The sequence below is a fragment of the Ochotona curzoniae genome, unplaced genomic scaffold (assembly GCF_017591425.1).
Source record: "Ochotona curzoniae isolate NIBS_2020 unplaced genomic scaffold, NIBS_Ocur_1.0 scaffold_3223, whole genome shotgun sequence".
Classification (NCBI taxonomy): domain Eukaryota; kingdom Metazoa; phylum Chordata; class Mammalia; order Lagomorpha; family Ochotonidae; genus Ochotona; species Ochotona curzoniae.
Window position 1 is genome coordinate 4,116,506 of NW_024467108.1, and position 20,065 is coordinate 4,136,570.

A 20,065-nucleotide genomic window follows, 5' to 3' on the forward strand; every position below is an offset into this window, starting at 1 on the left:
AAATCTTTTACAGTAAGCATCAATTCCATTCCCCTCACACAGATGGGAAAACTGAGGCCCAAGGAGGTTAAGTTACCCCAGTCTCCACAGAACCTAAATCCTGATTGACCTAAGTCTATGGCCTATTATTTAATCACTGCATTCATTACTAACACCCACCTATTTTAATTTTCTAAGACAATGAAAGGTCCTGGGGACACTTAGCCTTATGTTAGTGGGAAAGAGCTATCAATCCCTGGTAAGCCAAGGCCTTATGTGCTTCCTGCTGGAACGCCCATACACAACGTGCTGCAAGGACAGAAAGAGATGGCCAGGAGTGAGAAGAATTCAGGAGATGTCAAGGAGGCAGGGGCACCCGAGCTGTGCCTTGCAAGGTGAACAGATCTTCAGCAGGGCATGACAGGGCACGGGCAAGCCAGCTGCTAAGCACAGGAGAAACCTTAGCCCGGGCAGATACGGGAACACAAAACACAAGTAACACTTGACACAGGATTAAAACCCTGTTTTTCACAGTGAACTCTTTGACTTATTTTCTCCAAGTCCCTCCATATTGATTCTCCCTTTTCTTCTTCTTTTAAAATTCAATGACTTCCCTCTCTTTGCCAGGTCATGTTATCCTGAGTGTTAACGTGAGGCAACCAAGTAGGACTGTCAGCAACTGGGCGTGCAGGCATTACCTGGATGCCCAGGAGCGGAACGGGGTTTTGAGGATAAACTTATTAGGTAGCAACACATAGGTCTGGACCACCCACACCCTCCTCCTTTTTCTCAGGAAACAAAAAAAAAGGTGGGCGGGAGGGATGAGAAAACTGGAGTGTAGAGATGGTTTGATTCACTTGCCAAGTTGCAGGGAGCTGGGGCCCTTGGAGATTGTTACAGACTGTTCTGGAATGCTGCACAGCTCCAGGAGGAAGAGAGGTCACCCCTACACAGCAATACCATGGCATGGGATCTGGGAAGAGTTCTGAGTGGATGAGAGCATGAGGTGGCCCACACCCCCTATGAGCCCAATAAGCATTGCTACATGCATCAGGTCCTGCTGCAGGTGAGACAGGACCCCTGCGGGAGACACTGGCTGGGGGAATGGCCAACACACCAGAAACAGCACCAGGCTGAGGCTGACAGATGTGGGTCCTAATCCCAGCTCTCAAAACTCTGTGACAATGATTTTTATTTTTTGAGTCTCAGTTTACCTATCTGTGACAAATGGAAAGAATAAAATAACTACCCTAACTGAGGACACCTTTGGCCCTCTTGGGAAAATGAAACAGAAGGGACATAAAATGCTTGGGAAAATTATAAAACATTGCATCTCTCTCTCTCTCTCCACACTCCCTCCCTTATTTTTTTCCCTCTGCAAAGGAAAACTTTCTTGTGACAAGCTAAGAAAATGGTGGGAAGCAATAGTTCCCTCCAGAAGCCGCCTTTTGAGATGTTTTCTTTTCTGGGCAACAAGCCGCACTTACTCCCCTACCTGGAAATAAGCAAAGGCCAAGTGATCCAGGGCATCTTCTAGACTTGCCTCATCCTCCGTCTTCCACTCCCCGTAGGATCCACGGAAGAGGCTCACAGCCTCCTCCAGCCAAGGAATGGCATGGTAGTAATCCCCCATGTCATAGGCCACCTGCAGGAGACACGGGACCATCACTCAGGACTCAGTCCACAGATGCAGGAAATGAAATGTCCGTTCCAAGGGTGAGGAGGGATTTGGGAACCCAGGAATACAGATTTTAGTTTTCAATTCCATTTCTAGAGCATCTATTCTATACTCTTGTCTGTCCCAGGTGGCAGGCAGATTCAGGGTTCTTGCATTTAAGGAATTTCTAATGAGGTAAACTATCCTGAGGGAGATGGTGGGACCTCGGTGGGCTTCCTGGGAACAGCAACATTAGAAAGGAGCCTTCCCAGAAGGAGAAGGTCTGCACTACGCAGATATCGAGGGAAAGAGCATTTTAAGACAAGGATAGTACGCCTGGCCAGCAGCCTTGTGGCTAAAGTCCTCACCTTGCATGCACCAGGATCCCATTTGGGCGCCAGTTCATATCCTGGCTGCTTCAGTTCCCATCCAGCTCCCTGCTTGTGATTTGGAAAAGCAGTCAAGGATGGCTCAAAGCCTTGGGACCCTGCACCCACGTGGGAGACCCGGAAGAAGTTCCTGGCTCCTGGCTCTTGGCTTCAGATCAGCTCAGCTCCAGCCATTGTGGCTACTTGCGGAGTGAATCAGCAGATGGAAGATCTTTCTCTCTGTCTATGCTTCTCTCTATAAATCTGACTTTCTAATAAAAATACATAAATCTTTTTTAAAAAAATATAAGGATAGCACATTCATGTAATCCACAATGGCTATATTCTAAGGTAAAGAGAACCCAAACACTGACTCAAGGCAGCATGGGCCAAGATAATGACTGTCTTGAATGCTGTGTATGTAGAATGATATTGGTACCAGCAGTGTGAAGAATTGGTTAAATTCATTCATTTATTCATTCACACCTGCTGAGGATTTATTCTTTGCCCCCTTAATTCCTGTCCTCAAAGAGTTGAGATCAAGTGAGGAACATGTGAGTAATCCAACAGAGAAGCACAACACAGCAGACACCACAATCAAGATGGACTGGGCACACGGTGGTGCTTCATGAAGCTGGGATGTGTGAAATGCTGGAATGGCGGGTAACATAGCCCCACGTGCCAGATGAAAGTTCCTGTCCCCTAATAACTTGCAGTTAACCCGAATACCAGAGCTGCAAGTGGAATTTCCTGGAAGTTGGTTTTGGAGACAAACCTGGAATTACAACATCTTAGAGTTGGCAAATTCTTACCAAAAGCGATCTGATTTAGACATCACATCTAGTCAGATCAGAATTTGGAGGGACTGAAATTCTGCACCCAGAATACATCAGTTTCCATTCTGGGACTGCCATTAACAGGCTATTTTATCTTTCAGGTCTCAAGATTCCTATTTGTAAGGAGTTTGGGTTGAAAAAAACAATATATATATATAAAGACTGAGTTTTTCCCTCCATGTTCACCACTTATTCAATACAGATGTCCATAAAGAACATCAAGTCCCAGTCATATGGTAGATCATGGCAATTAAAATGCTTCCAAACACAATATACTTAGGAATCATCCTACCATGTACTTTCAAGAAAAACTGGGAAAATACCAGATACCAGAAACAAAAACTTAGCTAAAAATCTAAATAAGCCTTTGAACAACTAGGACAGAGGTGGGGGTTAGTCCTGGTTACCTTGATGTTCAGTAATCTTAGGCTATAAAGCCACTGATCTCCAAAAACCTCATACAGATGGATTACATGCAGAACAACTTTTTTTTTTATTTGAAAGACAACATACATTATTTGATGGCAGAATCAGTTAAGAATGTCGAAAGAGGGCCTATCATGATAGCCTAGTGGCTAAATCATCAACTTGCATGTACCAGGATCCCATATGATTTGGTCAGATCCCAACTGTTCCACTTCCCATCCAGCTCCCTGCTTGTGACTTGGAAAAGCAGTCAAGGATGGCTCAAAGCCTTGGGACCCTGCACCCATGTGGGAGACCCAGAAGAAGCTCCTGGCTCCTGGCTTCAGATCACCTTAACTCCAGCCATTGTGGCCACTTGCGGAGTGAATCAGCAGATGGAAGATCTCTCTAGAAAGAAAGAAAATCTAAAAAGAAAGTCTTTCCTTCTCTCTGAGATCTGCCTTTGCAATAAAACCACTGAAGGCAGGAGCTTCTTCTGGATCTCCCACGTGGGTACAGGGTCCCAAGGTCTTGGGCTATCCTCGACTGCTTTCCTAAGCTACAAGCAGGGAGCTAGATGAGAAGTGGATCAGCCAGGATACGAACCAGCACCCAAATGGGAATCCAGCACATGCAAGGTGAGGACTTTAGCTATTAGGCCCTTTACACTGGGGCCCAAAATCTTAAAAACAACCAAAATGGTGGAATAGCATAAGGACACCTTTAAACAGACAGGGAAACATTAGTCAGTATGAAATAGGGAGGGCACATTCCAAGAAATAGGAGAATATAGAATGAGAGCAGAGAGGTACCTGGAGACTGACAGACACGGGAAATCAACGGACACAACAATGTGGTGTTGCAGTGACCAATAATTCAGCAGAATTCAGCAAGAGGCAATTGAACTGCACTGGCAGCCAGAACTCCACCAGCAACAAGGTGGGAAAGGGTGTTCACCGGGAGCTCAGGCAGTGAACCCAGACAAAGAACTGCCTCTCCTGCTGGTTTGTTTGATTTGACCAGGAGCAGAGACAGAGGGGCAAGTCTTACACAGGCAGTGTGGGAACAGTGGATTTCACAGCCCAGTCATCCCCCTAGAGCTGAGTCAGGTGTCATTTTGTGAGGGAGACAAAGGCTATGGGACAGTACTGCGCATGCTCTGAGCTGGGAGTGAACTCATTTCTGGCTCAGTGAACTGCAGCAATGAGGCATCCTACAGCTTCCACCCAAGAAAGGTCCAGGTAGCCGTCACACCTGACAGTCAGCAGACCAAGAACTCTAGTAGTGGTACATCAGGCACCAGTTTGTACAGTGTGGCAAACTGTGCAGGGACAACAGTGAGCTGTACATGTGCTGAGCTGGGAACGAATTCACTGAGCTCAGTGCATTATACCGACTACGGCGTCGAATGGGTCAAAATAGGTCCATGTTGCCCTCAGACCTAACGGCCCACAGGTTCCGGCAAGATCAGCACCATCAACTACCTTGCTATATAGGACACCTGCTATCTCCCTAACCCTGGGAAGTGCTCAAACCTGAAGTGGGAAAAAGGTTGTACAGACAATAGTGCAGCCTCAGCTTGGTATCACAGGAGGTGGAAAGTGGTGAGCCAGGAACTGGGGCTACTGAGACCATGGTGGTCTAACACAAGAACCCAGACCTGGAACTCGCTGGAGGGAGTGGCACAACTGACTGCAAACAAAGAGTCGTATACCAACCACAATAAGTAAAATTGAATTGTAGACCTGTGGGTGACAGAGCTGAGAAACATGCCCGCTTGGGCAAGTGGTCTAGCAGCTAAAGTCCTCACCATGAACACGCTGGGATCACATACGGGCACCGGTTCTAATCCTGGCAGCTCCACTTCCCATCCAGCTCCCTGCTTGTGATCTGGGAAAGCAGTCGAGGATGGCCCAAAGCCTTGGGACCCTGCACCCATGTGGGAGACCTGGAAGGGTTCCTGGCTCCTGGCTTTGGATCAGCGCAGCACTTGCTGTTGTGGTCAGTTGGGGAGTGAATCATCAGATGGAAGATCTTCCTCTCTGTCTCTCTTCCTCTGTATATATCTGACTTTGCAATAAAAATAAATAAATCTTTAAAAAAAAAAGGAAGAAAAAATAAACCTGCCCCAAGGAGAAAAATCTGATAACTGTAAGTACAATGAACAAGAGCAAAAGAAGAGACAGAAGCACAATGAATATTACTGAAGACTGCCCTGCAAAGGAGCAAAAGCCTTTGCCAACCTCGAAGTTAACTGCAGAATACATTAAGAAAATGGGGATACAGAATTCAAAACTCATGTTACAAAGCTTCCTATTGACAATGAGAAACACGTAATACAGGCGTTAAAGAAATTTAAGGAACATGTCACACAGGAAATGAATCAAACGAAAGCTAATATATCAGAAATGAAGAATACAGTGGAGCAAACTAAAAGTACAATGGATAGTCTCCAAAATAGAATGAAGGAGGCAGAATAAAGAATCTCAGAATTGGAACATATTTCCTATCACTAGTAGATAGAAACAAAGAAAAAGCTGGAAACAGAGCTGGGTCAAGCTAAAAAATTATTCAAGAATTATGACAGTATTAAAAAGCCAAATTATAAGAGTTATGGGAGTCCCAGAAAGTGCAGAAAGAGAAGCTGGAATTAAAGGTGTATTCAATGAAATAATAAGGGGAAAATCTCCCTAATCTGGAGATAGAATTGGGAAACTACATCCAGGAGGGGCACAGAACTCCCAACAGGCCTGATCAAAAGCAATCTTCACCACGACATGTGATAATCAAGCTCTCTTCAATTGAACATAAGGAAAAGATCCTTAAATGTGCACGTGAAAAAAATTAATTGACATATAAAGGAATGTAAATTAAATTCACAGGAGAGCTTTCACAGGAAACTCTACAGGCAAGAAGAGAATGGAGCAACATATTCCAGATTCTAAAAGCAAAAAATTGTCAGCCCAGGATAACATACCCAGCAAAGCTTTCCTTTGTCTTTGAAAATGAAATAAAATTCTTTCACAATAAAGAAAAGTTAAAAGAATAAGCCTCTTCCAAACCTGCCCTACAAATGATACTTCAAGATGTTCTCTTGACAGAAAAAAAGGAATAGCACCCACCAAAACCAAAGGCAAATGTGAAGAACATCCCAGTAAAATAACGGAAGACTAAATCAATGAACAACCAATTGCTAAAATGACAGGACCAAGTTACCACCTATTCATTTTAACCCTGAATGTAAACGGCTTAAACTCAACAATCAAACATCATAGATTAGTGGACTAGACTTAAAAAAACAAACCCATTTGTTGCCTACAAGAGACATATCTCACTAACAAAGATCAACGGAAACTATATCTGATGGATTTTGATTTTTTTAAATTTCATCTCTTCAAAACACCTCTTTCTCATTAAATTCTTCACTGACTCATATATCATACAATAGCATCATTTTCTTCAAGAAGCTCTTGATTTTCTTTTTTCAGTGACACATTAGTCATTCAGTAGCATGTTATTTAACTTCATGGCGTTTTTAATTTCTTTTTTTCTTCCTGTTGTTGATTTTGTTTTGTGGCTTTTCATTTAAGGGGATGGACTCCCAATGAAACTGTTTACTATATCTTGACAATAGGATGCTAGACTCTCTGCCATTGTCCATCCCAACAATGACAGACATTTGACTGTTTAAGCAGAACTATACTATAGTAATAATATAGGGGAATTCAGTGGGAGAGGGGATTTGGAGATGGGGTAAGGGAAATCCCAGGGCCTATGGAACTATATCATAAAATGATAATAATAAGAAAAAGGAGGTATTAAAAAAAAGAATTTCAGAAGATCAAAAGGCAGCCCTGCTTTAAGACAGACTATGGGGTGCTGGCTCAGTCACTGGTGCCACCTGGAAGGCTTATATCTCATATTTGGTTCCAGTCCCAGCTGTGCTCCCCATCCAGCTTCCTGCTAATACCCACTCTGGCTGGCAGCACTGATAGCTCAAGTACTTAGGTCCCTGCCACCCATGTGGAAGGGAGATCTGGATGGTGCTGTTGGCTGTTGTGAGCATTTGGGGGTATGAACCACAGGATGGGAGATCTGTCTCTGTTTCCCTTCCAAATAAATTAAATAAATAAAAGGCTGTGAAAACCCAATAATTCAGGGAGGGTTAGGGAAGTATAGATAAAATGGATTTGGTCAACTGTTAATGATGACAGAACTTCATTCTCTTGCCTGGCAAAGCTACGTCCAAAGACATGCATAGGAGTGTCAACAGCAGCTATGTCTATAGCAAGCCAAAGTGATAACCATCCAAATATCCACCAACAGGTGACTGCATAAACAATCTGGGTACATTGGATTACTACCCAGCATCATTAACATCAACGAATAATGAATTACCGGTGAATGCAACGCTGTGAATGAATTTTTCAGATACAATGTGCTGAACGTAAGAAGATGGATTTCAAAGTACATGTACCATGCAATCAGGAGGGTGGTTACCTGAGCAAGGGTGACAGAGTAGAGGTAGGGCCCAATGAAAGTGAAAATCAGGGAAGGTTTTACTCCACTGCCTCCCAAGGCAAGGTGTGCCCAAGAGCAGATTGTAAAGTCATCTCAGGTGAGAATGTAACTTGTGCTCTAAGGTCAACTAACTCTCTCATTTGGGATCCTGAAGTCAGCTTCCTCAAGGCCATGTTCAAGTGGACAGCCTCAGTTTTCTGACTCTGCTGGAGTTCTGTGTTTCTGAATGCTTGGGAAATGTTGCAGGGGATTCCAGAAAGCTTCAGGAGGCTGAGTTTGCATGCCTTTGCCTGCACATCGCCATCTCTTGCTCTCCTCCGCACCCTTTCCCTGGCTCTCTCCTCCCTCCCATTGGCTTATCTACTGGCAGGGTGCTCCACTTAGGGCACTGCAAGGATTCAATGGCCCAGTGAATGCCCGTGGTCCTGGCCTAATTGACCCCTTATGCTCTGCAGGGTGTCCTCAGTACATGAGCATCTTCGTTATTGTAAAGAGAGTGAGGTATGGAGTTCAAGATCAGGTTTAAAATACAGTTCAGTGACTTGAAATGATGTAGATCTTACACATGTCATTCATCCTCTTTGAAGTCTGGGTTCTTTCCCTGAAAATGGGAATGGCATCAGATTTCCAATTTCACCATCAGGCTAGAGTGATTGGGTCAGAGATACTGCAGCCACAAGAAGTCAGAGCTGAGCACCTGGCCCAGTTCCTGGGCCTGCTTACCTTGCCCACTTGGAAGCAGTCATCCGCCGTGAGAGAGAAGAGCCGATGGGGGCTGTAGAGGTTGGTGACAGTGGAGCCTGTGACCCTCTGAAAGACCCCACGGGCCAGGCCCTTGACATTGAGCATGTACACATCCTGCAGCCGCATGAGGGCCCTGGCCGCTCCCTCCAGGTCCTCAAAGGCTGGGAGGTCTTCCTCCACCTTCTCAAAACCATCCTTCAGGGCTGTAAGATGCAGAAGACATCAATGGGACATTCAGGGAAAACATCTACTGGGCATTCAATGCACACAAAGCCTGACCACCACGAACATTTCCTGTGATCATGTTTGAGTTCTCTGGGGGTTCCCGGCACAGAATGGATGCTTTCTTATGTTCTGAATGAGAAACACTCAGATTGAATGAGGCAATGAGCCAAGGTAATGAAACAGTAGCTGCCTTCAATGCTGGCATCCCATAAGGACACCAATTTAAGTCCCGGCTGCTCCACTTATGATCTAGCTCCCTGCTAACGTTCCTGGGAAAGCAGTGGAAGATGGCCCTGCACCCATGTGGTAGACTGAGAAGAAGCTTTTAAATCCCAGTTTTGGGGGCCCGACGGCGTGGCCTAGTGGCAAAAGTTCTCGCCTTGAATGCGCTGGGATCCCATATGGGTGCCGGTTCTAATCCCAGCAGTTCCACCTCCCATCCAGCTCCCTGCTTGTTGCCTGGGAAAGCAGTTGAGGACGGCCTAAAGCCTTGGGACCCTGCACCCATGTGGGAGACCCGGAAGAGGTTCCTGGATCCTGGCTTCGGACAGGCATAGCATCGGCCATTGCGGTCACTTGGGGAATGAATCATCAGATGGAAGATCTTCCTCTCTGTCTCTCCTGCTCTCTGTATATCTGACTTTCCAATAAATAAATAAATCTTTAAAAAAAAAATCCCAGTTTTGGATTAGCCCAGTTCTGGCTGTTGCAGCCATTTTGTGAATGAACCAGCAGATGAAGGATATCTCTCTTTCCTCTGTAAATCTGCCTTTCCAATAAAAATAAAAATGAATCTATTACAAAAAAAAAAGAAAAAAGAAAAAGGTTTTGCTTTCTTTATCTATGTAAGTGAGGAGGCCCATCCTGTACTCCTCCACAGGGCTGTAGTGGAGCTAATGGACAGACACCTGCCTTCTGGTGCCTACTCGGTGAGGTGAGCCACAACTTAGCACCCACCTGCAGTATGACCCCCCATTATATTTTTCTCTCCTTCCTCCTGAGACAGGTGGCAGAAGCTGGCTTCGTGCCCTCTAGACCTGCTCCCCCTTTTACCTCGGATGTTCTCACTGGCTTCCAGGCTATGCACCACGTTCCTCCAGTCAGACTGTAGGCGCTTGATGAGGGTGAAAGCAAGCAGGGGGTTCGCCACAGGGGTGGGGGAGTCCTCGTGCAAGGCCAACACCTTGTCATAGAATCTGCAAAAATGAGCAGAGGGATTTTACTTCCTGTTATGGGAAAGGCTGGCACAGTAGGTGGCTGGTAAGAGCTGCCAGAACAGCAATGTGGAACCTCTTAAGATTCATGGAATGGTCCAAGCAAAAAAGCCACACAAGCAGGAAGGATGTGAAAACTACATACACAACAGAGGTGTGTTCATGGAGTCAGTCTGCACCAGCCAATTATCACACATTAGGCGCCCCACTAGATGTCAGACACAAAGCAAGGCAAGTTCCAACTCTCATAGAGCACACACAACAAGGAAGGCTCCTTCCACCACCCACCCTGGACCCATTACCCAGCATCTACAGAAACTCAAAAACATCACTGAATTGTGACTTGTGTTCTGAGAGAAGTGAGCCTTTAAGGCTGCAGCTGTTTGTAGGCAGGACTCCCAAGGCAGGTGGGAATAAAAAGGCATCAGATTAGGGGACAGGGAGGAGAAGCTGAAATTCAGGCATAGTAAGTTAGGCCTCAGCCTGCAGCACCGGAATCCCATATGGCTGCTGGTTTAAGTCCCAGCTGCTCCACTTCCAACCCAGCTCCCTGTCAACGTGTCTGGGAAGGCATGTGTGTAAGTGTGTAGACACAGCATAAGTCCTTTGGTGAGAGCAGGGTGTGGGACTTCCGGCAGGGGAAGAGGGCACCAAGGAATGTCAGAGAGAGTGGCCGGAGGAAGGACTCCACCCACCCAACCCTGGAAGCTGAGTCTAACCTGAGAATTTCTGAAGAGTGGAGCTCTTCACTCTCCCATCCAAGTACTAACCAGGCCCGACCCTGCTTAGCTTCCGAGATCAGGCGCGTTCAGGGTGGTATGGCCGTAGACTGGAGCTCTTCACTATGAATTGGAGCCTGAGCTAGCAGGCACCTTGCCTCACAGCTTCCCGGGAGCCAGCTGTGAGATCATTGCAACGTGAATGAAGGTAAAAGAATCTGGGCCTAGATTGCCCCTACAGAGGAAACCAGAAGCCAATTAAGTCCCAGGATGTCTCTGATCCCCAGGACAGGGCAGTGTGTGTATGGTGTCACCCTAGGGTTTTGAAAGGGAACCGGTCTCCAGGGATTGGGATCTTTATTACTTGTGTATTAGTTCCTGCTTTGCTCCATATGGAACTGCTTAGCAGCAGAGATTCCACTGCTGGATGAAGCAAACTTAACAGGCAGAGCCCCGGGCTTAGGGCCAGCTCAGAGTCAGTGTCCAGGAATGGTGGAGGCCTTGCGGGCAGCGGTTTTATGCGACAGCTGGCTAGGCAGGCACTGGAGGAGCCCAAAGAGCCGCTCCGAGCCAGCCAAGCCCCAGTGGCACTGCAGATCCTCACAGAGCACTCCTCTTGCTAGGGAGACTGGTCCATGGCTGAATGAGGAGATGCCTCCTTAGCTGGAGGGCTGATGTTTAACAGGCATCAGAAGAAACTGAGATACAAAGGGAAAAAAGGAGAGCAGGGAGGAGGCCATTAGGTCACCCAGCAAACCCGGGTCCTCCCTCCTCTCACTTGACACTCTGACCAGATGTAGCCAGGCCAGGGATTTTTGCTCCATTGCGGCCCATCCAGTCTAGCCCGTGTTCAGATAGGCAATTTCTCTGTTGCACAAAGAGAACAAAAAAACAAAAAAACTGTTGACTGATATTTGAGGCTGGTCTGGAGGCTTAGAGTTGGGCCTGTGCCCAGCCCAGAGCAAATAACTGGTTTCCAGAGACTGGGTTACAAGATACCAAGCTCAAACTTCAAGGGTTCCTAAGTGGGTATTTTTTTTCTTTACCAAACGTTGCTGAGAGTGGAAAATCAGATTCATTCCTTCCAGAATCCACACATAAAATTTGCAACCCGATCTGTGCATTAAATGTACATAGCCTAAGTTCTCCAGCAGCAGTACATATTTCAGTTCAATATGTTCTTCCCCTTGGATAGTCTAATTCCTAGCACAGAAACGACTGCTGCTGATTCTGCCCTTGCGCTCCTGGTGGTTTTGAAGACTGCAGCAACAGGAACAACCACAAAGCCGGAGGCTGCACACAGCAGTGGAACCACCAGGCAAACTGTGCTAGTGCAGAATTGTATGTCCCAGGGAACTGCTGTCATTTTCTTCACTAGCTGGGTCTAGAAAGGAGTCTCGACATCAAAACATACTTCATTTTATCATTTAGCAGTTTAAAAAAAAATCTGAGGGCCTTGGAAAGCACATCTCCAGTTACATAAGATCCCCAGCCTGGGGATATAGAAACCTGAGCAGGAACTCAACATTCTTGCTTGAAAAAGCAAACATCTCCCTGGGCTTCAGAGCTTGACTAGGGAACAGACCGACAGTACCAAAAACCTCAAACTACAGTGATGAAATGCTCCTAAGTGATCTCAGAAAAGAATCGGTAAAATTGCATTTTCTAAAACAAAACAAAGCAAAACAAAAAGTATTTATCTGAAAGGCAGTCACAGTGAGAAAAAGAGACAAAATGGGAGACAGAGCTTCCATGCATTAGTTCACTACACACCCCCCAACCAAATGGTCACAGCACCCAGAAGCTGGGAACTCCGTCTGGGTCTACCATGTGGGTAGCAGAAGCCCAGGCACTTGGGCTGTATCTTTTGCTGCTTTCTCATTAACAAGGAACTGAATTAGAAGTAGAGCTGCTGAGAATCAAACAGTGCTCACATGAGATGCCAGTGCTGCAAGCGGCAGCTTAACCCTCTGTGCCACAATACCAGCACCACAATCAGTAAAATTTTAGTTTCTTTCTGAATTTTAAAAATTTAAATCTGTGCCTTTACAACACAAATTAATGTCAGTCTTACACACGAATCATAGATTTAATATTTGACAATGATTTCACATCCAATAACATGATACATACCTTTATAGGACTTAACCTTTCCAGCAATGCTAGGGAGGCAAGTGGTATTTTTGTCATCAAATTGCAGGTAGGAGACTAAAGCTTAAAGAGATAAAGGAACTTGCCCAAGGTCAGAGACAAGGGTCCAAATAGAGGTTGAACTCAGAAACCCAAGCACATGAACCTTGGCCACTAATACAATCTCACATAGTTGGCCCACATCCTGCTATACCAGAAGAAATGAGCAGGACAGACATTACATGTGTTAGAAAGAACACTTGATACATAATCAAAGAATGAGCCACTAATCTGTACTTTGCTCTATTTTTAAAAAGATTTATTCGAAAAGCAGAGTTACAGAGAGAAATTCTCCATCTGCTGGTTCATTCCCCAAGTGGCTGCAACCGCTAGAGCTAAGCTGATCCGAAGCCAAGAGCCAGGAGCTTTTTCTGGGTCTCCCATGTGGGTGCAGGGGCCCAAGGACTTGAGGCATCCTCTAATGCTTTCCCAGGCTATTAGCAGGGAGCTGGAAGTGGAACAACTGGAATACGAACTGGCCCCCATATGGGATGCCGGCAGCACAGGCAGAGAATTCATTTGCAACTCCAACTGTATCAGCCTGGAGTTTTGTATTTTATGTAAGTTTTCATTTGTTAGGAGTAGAATACAAAATTATTTCAAAATTCTCTGTAGGAGAGAGGCTCATCCATAAGGTTTGTGTAAGATCTCTCTCTGCAACACATCTCTGACAAAGACGACGGTGATAAAATGGTGAAGGGGACCAGCATGGGAGGGGGAGGCTTTGACCAGAACGCTTCACACTTTCTCTTCCCAAGAGCTCTGACACTGGCACGCTCTTCAATTCTCTTCCACAGCTCCATCTGAAGCACTCCAAAAAGGAGATTATTGCTATGAGAGCAAACACAGGGGCAGCAGGAGGCTGCACTAGCATGGGAGACCTAGAAGAAACTCTTGTCTCCTGGCTTTGGATGGGATCAGCTCCAGTCATTATAGCCATGTATGGAGTAATCAACGGCTGGAAGATTTTTCTCTGTCACTCCTTCTGTCTATAACTCTTTCCAATAAAAATAAATAAACCTTTGAAAATTTCATACACACGCGTAGATATCTTATTACACTATTTCAAACCAATAGTAAATCCAGATATGCATATAACTACTGGTAGGCAAACTAAGTATTTCAGAACTCGGACCGCATTAGTGACTGGGTCCCAAGCAATGGCTGTCACACTGACTTCTACAAGGGAACAGATTCCCTTCAACAAGGGCTCTCTCACAAAGTCACAGAGTCTCACATCCCTCCCACGTCCCCCCAAACTGTTGCTAGAATATGACTAGGGTCCAGTCCCTCAACTCACACAGGCACTTTATCCTCAAAGGCGAAACTTAACAACGGCCCAAAGAGGACCAATCCACCAGCAGCTGTCAGTGGCAGGGAGGTGGGCCCAGGGGGCAGCGAGTCCTTTGGTCTTCAGGGATGTGTTCTGGGGTGGCAGCTCCTGGGAGAGAGCTGATTACAAACGCCAGAGAAGGATCCAGGCCTCTGTGCTCTCTGGGTCACCTCATGCTCCTTTCTCTGCCATTATTTGCCACCCTCATCAGACGCCACCCTCATCAGAGGCCACCCCCATCAGAGGCCACCCCCATCAGAGGCCACCCCCATCAGAGGCCACCCCAAGGGGGCCCACACAGTCTTGGACCCCAAACCTCCAAAGCTGTGAGGTTAAGACACCTGATAAGCTGGGCTGCCTTAGCTACTTCATTGTAGTAACAACAAGCTAACTAACACAAACTGTGTTGCCGCCACATATGTTCATTCATTTTTATAATTACGTTGTGTCAGCTCAGTGGGAGGGTCACATGACACAGCAGCACAGAATCATCTATTCCAACCCCGACATGCTCACTCCCACGGTTTCTGTAGTACGGTGGGCTTCTCTGTGTGCCAGGCCAAGAAGGCCTGACATAGTCATTCCCGCATGTGATGCCATGCCAAATCACTCACCCGTCCCAGGTGGACAGGCTACCTGTGTGGTTCCGGTACCTTGGCCACCCCGCGCTGACACTACCTTACCCTACCACGGGAGCCCTGCAATCTACTGGCAGAATAACTAACACAATAAGCGGTTCAGCAGCAAGAATGGCTTTTTTACAGGTTTTCTCATCTGTGATCAGTCAGCTGCAACTTAGTTTTTCCATGATTAGAGAAGGAAGATAGAGATCAGAGGAAGCGACAGACCTCTCTGAACACAAAGGATGCTACAGACCCACACTCCTACAGGGCAGTGGCGAGGCTGGACCCTTCTTTTACGTTCTGTGCCTGACTCTAGCGGATGTATCAACAAACGTGTATAGAGAAGTCACGAGTACCAAGCATTATTCACGGAGTGACCCGGACATCTTCATATGCAGAGAATGAGAACCATAGGATCCTGGCCATTCCATCCCATCCCACAGTGGGTCACAGACTGTCGCCCAACTCTTCCAAAACATGAGTGTGTCAGGTCACATGGCGTCTCTCCATACCCGCGTAAAAAGTCAGGACTCAAGGAGGAGGTGCAGCCTCCGAGGCCTCCCCTCACACCCTCACAGTGTGTCACTGCACATCCCACTGAGCCTGTGACACAGAGCCGGGGGCATCCTTCCCCCACACACACCTTTCCACAGTTCGGCCCGTCACCCATCACACTTTCCCTCGGTGGATCAACTGGAGTGCCACCAGCTGTGACAGAGCCACGCAGTGCGACATCGCGTCCCCCAACATCTTACGCCGGGGAGTTTCGGGGGTCCCCCCCCAGCCCACCGGGCTCGCTCCCGCGCCTCGGCGTCTCCCGCCCAGGCCCGCGCGTCGCTCGGCGCCCGCAGTGCCCTCACCTGGTCAGGTCCCGCAGCCGCGCCTCCTCCCCGCGCAGGTAGCGCCGCAGCAGCCCCAGCAGCCGGCGCTCGGGCCCCAGGGCGCGCGCCACGCTGGTCAGCGCCGAGAAGGTTTCCCGGCGCGCCGCCGCCCCGGCAGGGTCCCCGGCCCCGAGCGCCAGCGCCGCCAGCAGCGCCGCCAGCCGAGCCGCGGGGCCCATCGCCGGCGCTCGCGCGTCCCCTCGGCCCGAGCCGTCCGCCCGCCGCTGCCCGGCCCGCCCGAACCCCGCCGTGCCTGCTCGGCCCACCCCGTCCGGCCCCGCCCCGGCCCGGCCCGCCTTGCCCCGCAACTCCTTCTTTGCGCGGACGCCGGGCGGAGCCCGGCATCTCCAGCCTTCTGCGCTCCAGCTCCCCGAATTTCTTTCCAGGGGCTTGCCACCCAGGAAGGGGTTTCCGCGGATCTGTGGCCCTAGGACAAGTCTGGGCGCAGGATAGCCGTACGGAATCCAGGAGGCACGCCAATTTCAGCCTAGTGAAACCCTATTCTCTGAACTCCCGAAGTGTGACAGTTGTCACATCCCTGTGTTAAGTCACCTGGTTTGTTATCGTTTTCTTTAGCAACCCTAGATTTATACAGGAACTGTCCAAAGGCACCTGCATTATATAAAAAGATTAATTTATTTGAAAGGCAGAACAAGGAGAGAGAGGGAGAGATCTTTTATCGTTCTGTCTCACTCCCCAAATGGTTGCAACAGCCGGGTCTGGGTCAGGCAGAAGCCAGGAACTCCGTCCTGGTGCCTGTGCCTGGGTGGCACAGGCTGAGGTACTTGGGCCATCTTCTGTTGCTTCCCCGCTGCATTAGCTGTCAGAAGTGAAGCAGCCAGGGAGGGATGCAGCTCACACTGTAATGGGGGTGCCAGCATCACAGGCACTAGCTCCCAAAGCCAACTGTTTTCTATTTCCTCTGTCCCTTTTTGGCCCAAGTAGGCAATATTTCTACCGATAAATTAGCCTGAAACCTCTAAGGATGCAGCACCCACACCAAGATGACCTTGTTATCTTTCTGAACGATGCTTGGGCCAAGGTCCTTTCACTAAGGGGAGCCAAGCTGTAAGTGTGCCATCATGCTCAGCTAGGCCATGCCCTGCAACTGTCTAAAGTCAGTTCAAGATGATGGGGACATGCCCGATGTGCCCAGGCACCCCAGGACCCTTAGGGCCCCAGCTGGGAGAGGATGATGAAAGTATCAGTGCTGGGAGGAGGCCCCCTGCCTTATGGCCCCAGTAAAAATGTGCACAAATAAATCAAAGCTCTGAGGGTTTCCTAAGCAATCGTCTCGGAGCTTTCTCCATCAGACCAAAGCCACGTCTGTATGTTCTCCCTGCCCCAAGATGGGTCCTCCTCTAACTTTGGCTGGGAGTCTGGGTGCCGTGGTGAACTCTTAAGGGCGTTTTCTTGCGGCTGAACCATCAGGTGAACATTGAACACTGTTGGAGACAGTCAGAGAGCCCCAGGAGCTTCCTGGGACTACACTTAGCAAGCATGCAGTCTCCTCAAGGCTTCTCAGCGTTAAGTCATGTTCAACTGGTAGTGGCCTCGATTTGGTTCTCAGCCTCAGTCACTTCTTTATTTGAGATACTTTTGGAGGCAACATTGTCCTGGGCCCTCTACGCTTCCTCTAAAGCTTGCTTGGAAATGAAGCCATTTCTTCTGGTGAGTTTTTGGAGTAGCCAGAGGAATCTGACTGGTGTTTGGCATGTTCTCCCCGGAGATCTGCTAAGAAAGAGTCAGTTTCATTAGAATCCTTACTATTTCCACATCACCTGCAGGAAATAGTCTTCGAGCCATCCTGTCTTTTATCCAATCTACAACAAAACTCTCCTCACTGTCCTTCAAGTCCTCAGCCACAGCCTCCTTAGAGACACTTTCCAGTCTTAGTAACAGCATTTGAAGTCTTTTGTTAGGACGGTACCTATTTCCAGCACCAACTTCTATTCTCACTGTCCATCACCGAGTAACACAGTACCTCCAAGCCCGTTCCTTTAGAATAACAACCATCTTCGATTTGTGCAGGCTAGGGGTTGAGGTAAGTTGGAGCTGGATGACCTGGATTGCTCTGCGGTGCCCTCTGCGGTCATTCATTCATACTTCACTGTGCATTCTCTAAATACCACGATGTCCTCCTACAAACCGCAATTGGATCGTCAGAATTAGAAACCAGCATTGACGGAATGCTAACTTCTAGTCTACATACCTTGCTCAAATTCCACTGACTGTACCAATTGTATGTTTTATGAGTCTGGAATACTTTCTGGGATCCTTGTCACATGTGCTTGTCGTATTCATAAGTGTTCAATCTGGCACAATCCCTAGTCCTTCCTTAGTCTCTTTTGAAGAATGTCTCTCACTTTGAGTCTGTCTGATGTTACCACATGAGTAGATGCAACTTTGGCAGAAAGATGAGCCACTCTGTTCTCAGTGAGGAGGTACATTGTGTTGATTTATCCCATGGCTGGCAGTGTTACTTGGTTAAGATGATGTATGCCAGATTTCTTCGCCAAAAGGCTGATGAATACGATTTTAAATTCATTCATTAATAGATTATCACTATTTATTGGTTTTCTTTAAAACTTGGAGCTTTCTCTTCTGTCTTATTTATATGTGAGTTCAACAATTCTACTGAGTGGGTTGTAATTCATTAATTTAACTATATTGTCCCTCAAATTGTCCTGGAAATGGTGAATGCTATTCTCTTCATGGTTATGTGTCCCTTTTCATATGTCCCCACTCGCATCCATGTCATCTATGTGAGTTTTCTTACTCTGGGCATTTTATGTAAATGTGGGGATTTTTTTGGCTGCTATTTTATTTATTTATTTTTATTGGAAAGTCAGATATACAGAGAGGAGGAGAGACAGAGAGGAAGATCTTGCGTTTGCTTATTCACTCTCCAAGCAGCTGCAACAGCCAGAGCTGAGCCAATCTGAAGCCAGGAGCCTGGAGTTTCTTCTGAGTCTCTCACTCGGTTACAGGATCCAAGACTTTGGGCTGTCCTCGATGGCTTTCCCAGGCCACAAGCAGGGAGTTGGATGGGAAGTGGAGCTGCTGGGATTAGAACCAGCACCCATATGGGATCCTGGTGCATCCAAGGTGAGAACTTTAGCTGCTAGGCTACTGCGCCAGGCCCAATTCCTTTGTTTTTAAAGATCTATTTTACTTATTTGAAAGGTAGAGTTGCAGAGAGCTAGAGAGCGCGAGCTTCCATCTTCCGATTCATACCTCAAATGGTCACAATGGCTAGGGCTAGGCCATACTGAACCAGGAGCCAAACAGTTGGCCATCTTCCACTGCATTCTCAGGGAGTTGGATCGAAAGTGGAGCGTATGGGACCTGGACTGGCATCCACATGGGATGCTAGCACTGCAGGTGGCAGCTTTACCTGGTACTTTATAGTACAACCTTTTCCTTGTTTCTTAAGCCCAATGTGTTTTTTTTTTTCTCTTCTTTTTAGTGGATTCCTCATGATTTTTTATATCATAAGCACAATATCTGAAAATAGAGACAGTTTACATTTCCATTTCGATCTGGATTCTATTTTTCTGTTTACTTAGGTTAATTGACTGCGCTAGAATCTCTCATGCCATGATAAATAGAAGGGGGAAGAGAAGATAGCAGGATCTTATTTCAGATCTCAGAGAAAGCTTTCAAGCTACCACCATGAAGTATAGTGTTGGATACAGGATTTGTATGCCTGTTTGTTCTGATGTTTTCAGGGGAGAGCAGGAATGCAGTCCACCACTACCACAAGTTATATAGTCGAGTTTCCCACATTTGACAACTCTCAGAGGTCAGGATAACTGGAGTGCAATGAGTAAATCTTATCCAGGAAAAACCACCTTCATGATCACGGTACCTCCCCTGTAGCTGAGGAAGTTCCCCTCTGTTCCTAATATGTTTAGTGTTTTTAATCTGATGAGTGAATTTTCTGTATCTCTTGAGATGATCATACAGATTTTGTCCCTTGTTTCCTTAACAGACTGTGTTATATTGATTGATATTTGCTTGTTGAACTAACCTTGCATTCCTGAGATAAACCCTACTTGGTCATGGTATTTTCTTGTCCACATGTTGCTGGATTCAGTTATCTGGGGTTATTGTTAAGTCTTTTTTACATCCGTATTCATAAGAGAGGTTGGTCTGCACTTTTCTTTTCTTATGATATCTTTGTTATTCAGGCACCAGGATAACACTAGTCTCACAGAATGAGTTGGGTAATGTTCTCTGTTTTCCCATATTTGGTAAGAGTTTATAAAGGACTGTGGTTAATTCTTTTTTAATTCACTATTAAAGTCAGAGAAATTCACTATTAAAGTCAGTTAGGCTTGAGCTTTTGTTGTGGGAATTTTTTGGGC

The 20,065-nt window shown here is 46.9% G+C and overlaps 1 protein-coding gene and 1 non-coding gene across 2 annotated transcripts in view; both read right to left on the reverse strand.

Annotated features, from left to right (window-relative positions):
• P4HA3 (prolyl 4-hydroxylase subunit alpha 3) overlaps window positions 1-15,907 on the reverse strand; it is a 33,550-nt gene extending 17,643 nt beyond the window's left edge. The window contains exons 1-4 of the mRNA XM_040964309.1: window positions 15,675-15,907; window positions 9,789-9,931; window positions 8,490-8,713; window positions 1,475-1,624 (exon numbers count right to left, since the gene is read on the reverse strand). Of these exons, the coding sequence (XP_040820243.1) occupies window positions 1,475-1,624; window positions 8,490-8,713; window positions 9,789-9,931; window positions 15,675-15,874 (717 nt within the window). The 5' untranslated portion in view covers window positions 15,875-15,907. The remainder of the gene's footprint in view (window positions 1-1,474; window positions 1,625-8,489; window positions 8,714-9,788; window positions 9,932-15,674) is intronic.
• Window positions 15,908-19,423: 3,516 nt separating this feature from the next.
• On the reverse strand, window positions 19,424-19,585 carry LOC121145530. The gene has a single exon (XR_005882027.1). It is a non-coding gene; the product is annotated as a U1 spliceosomal RNA (small nuclear RNA).
• Window positions 19,586-20,065: the final 480 nt, after the last annotated feature.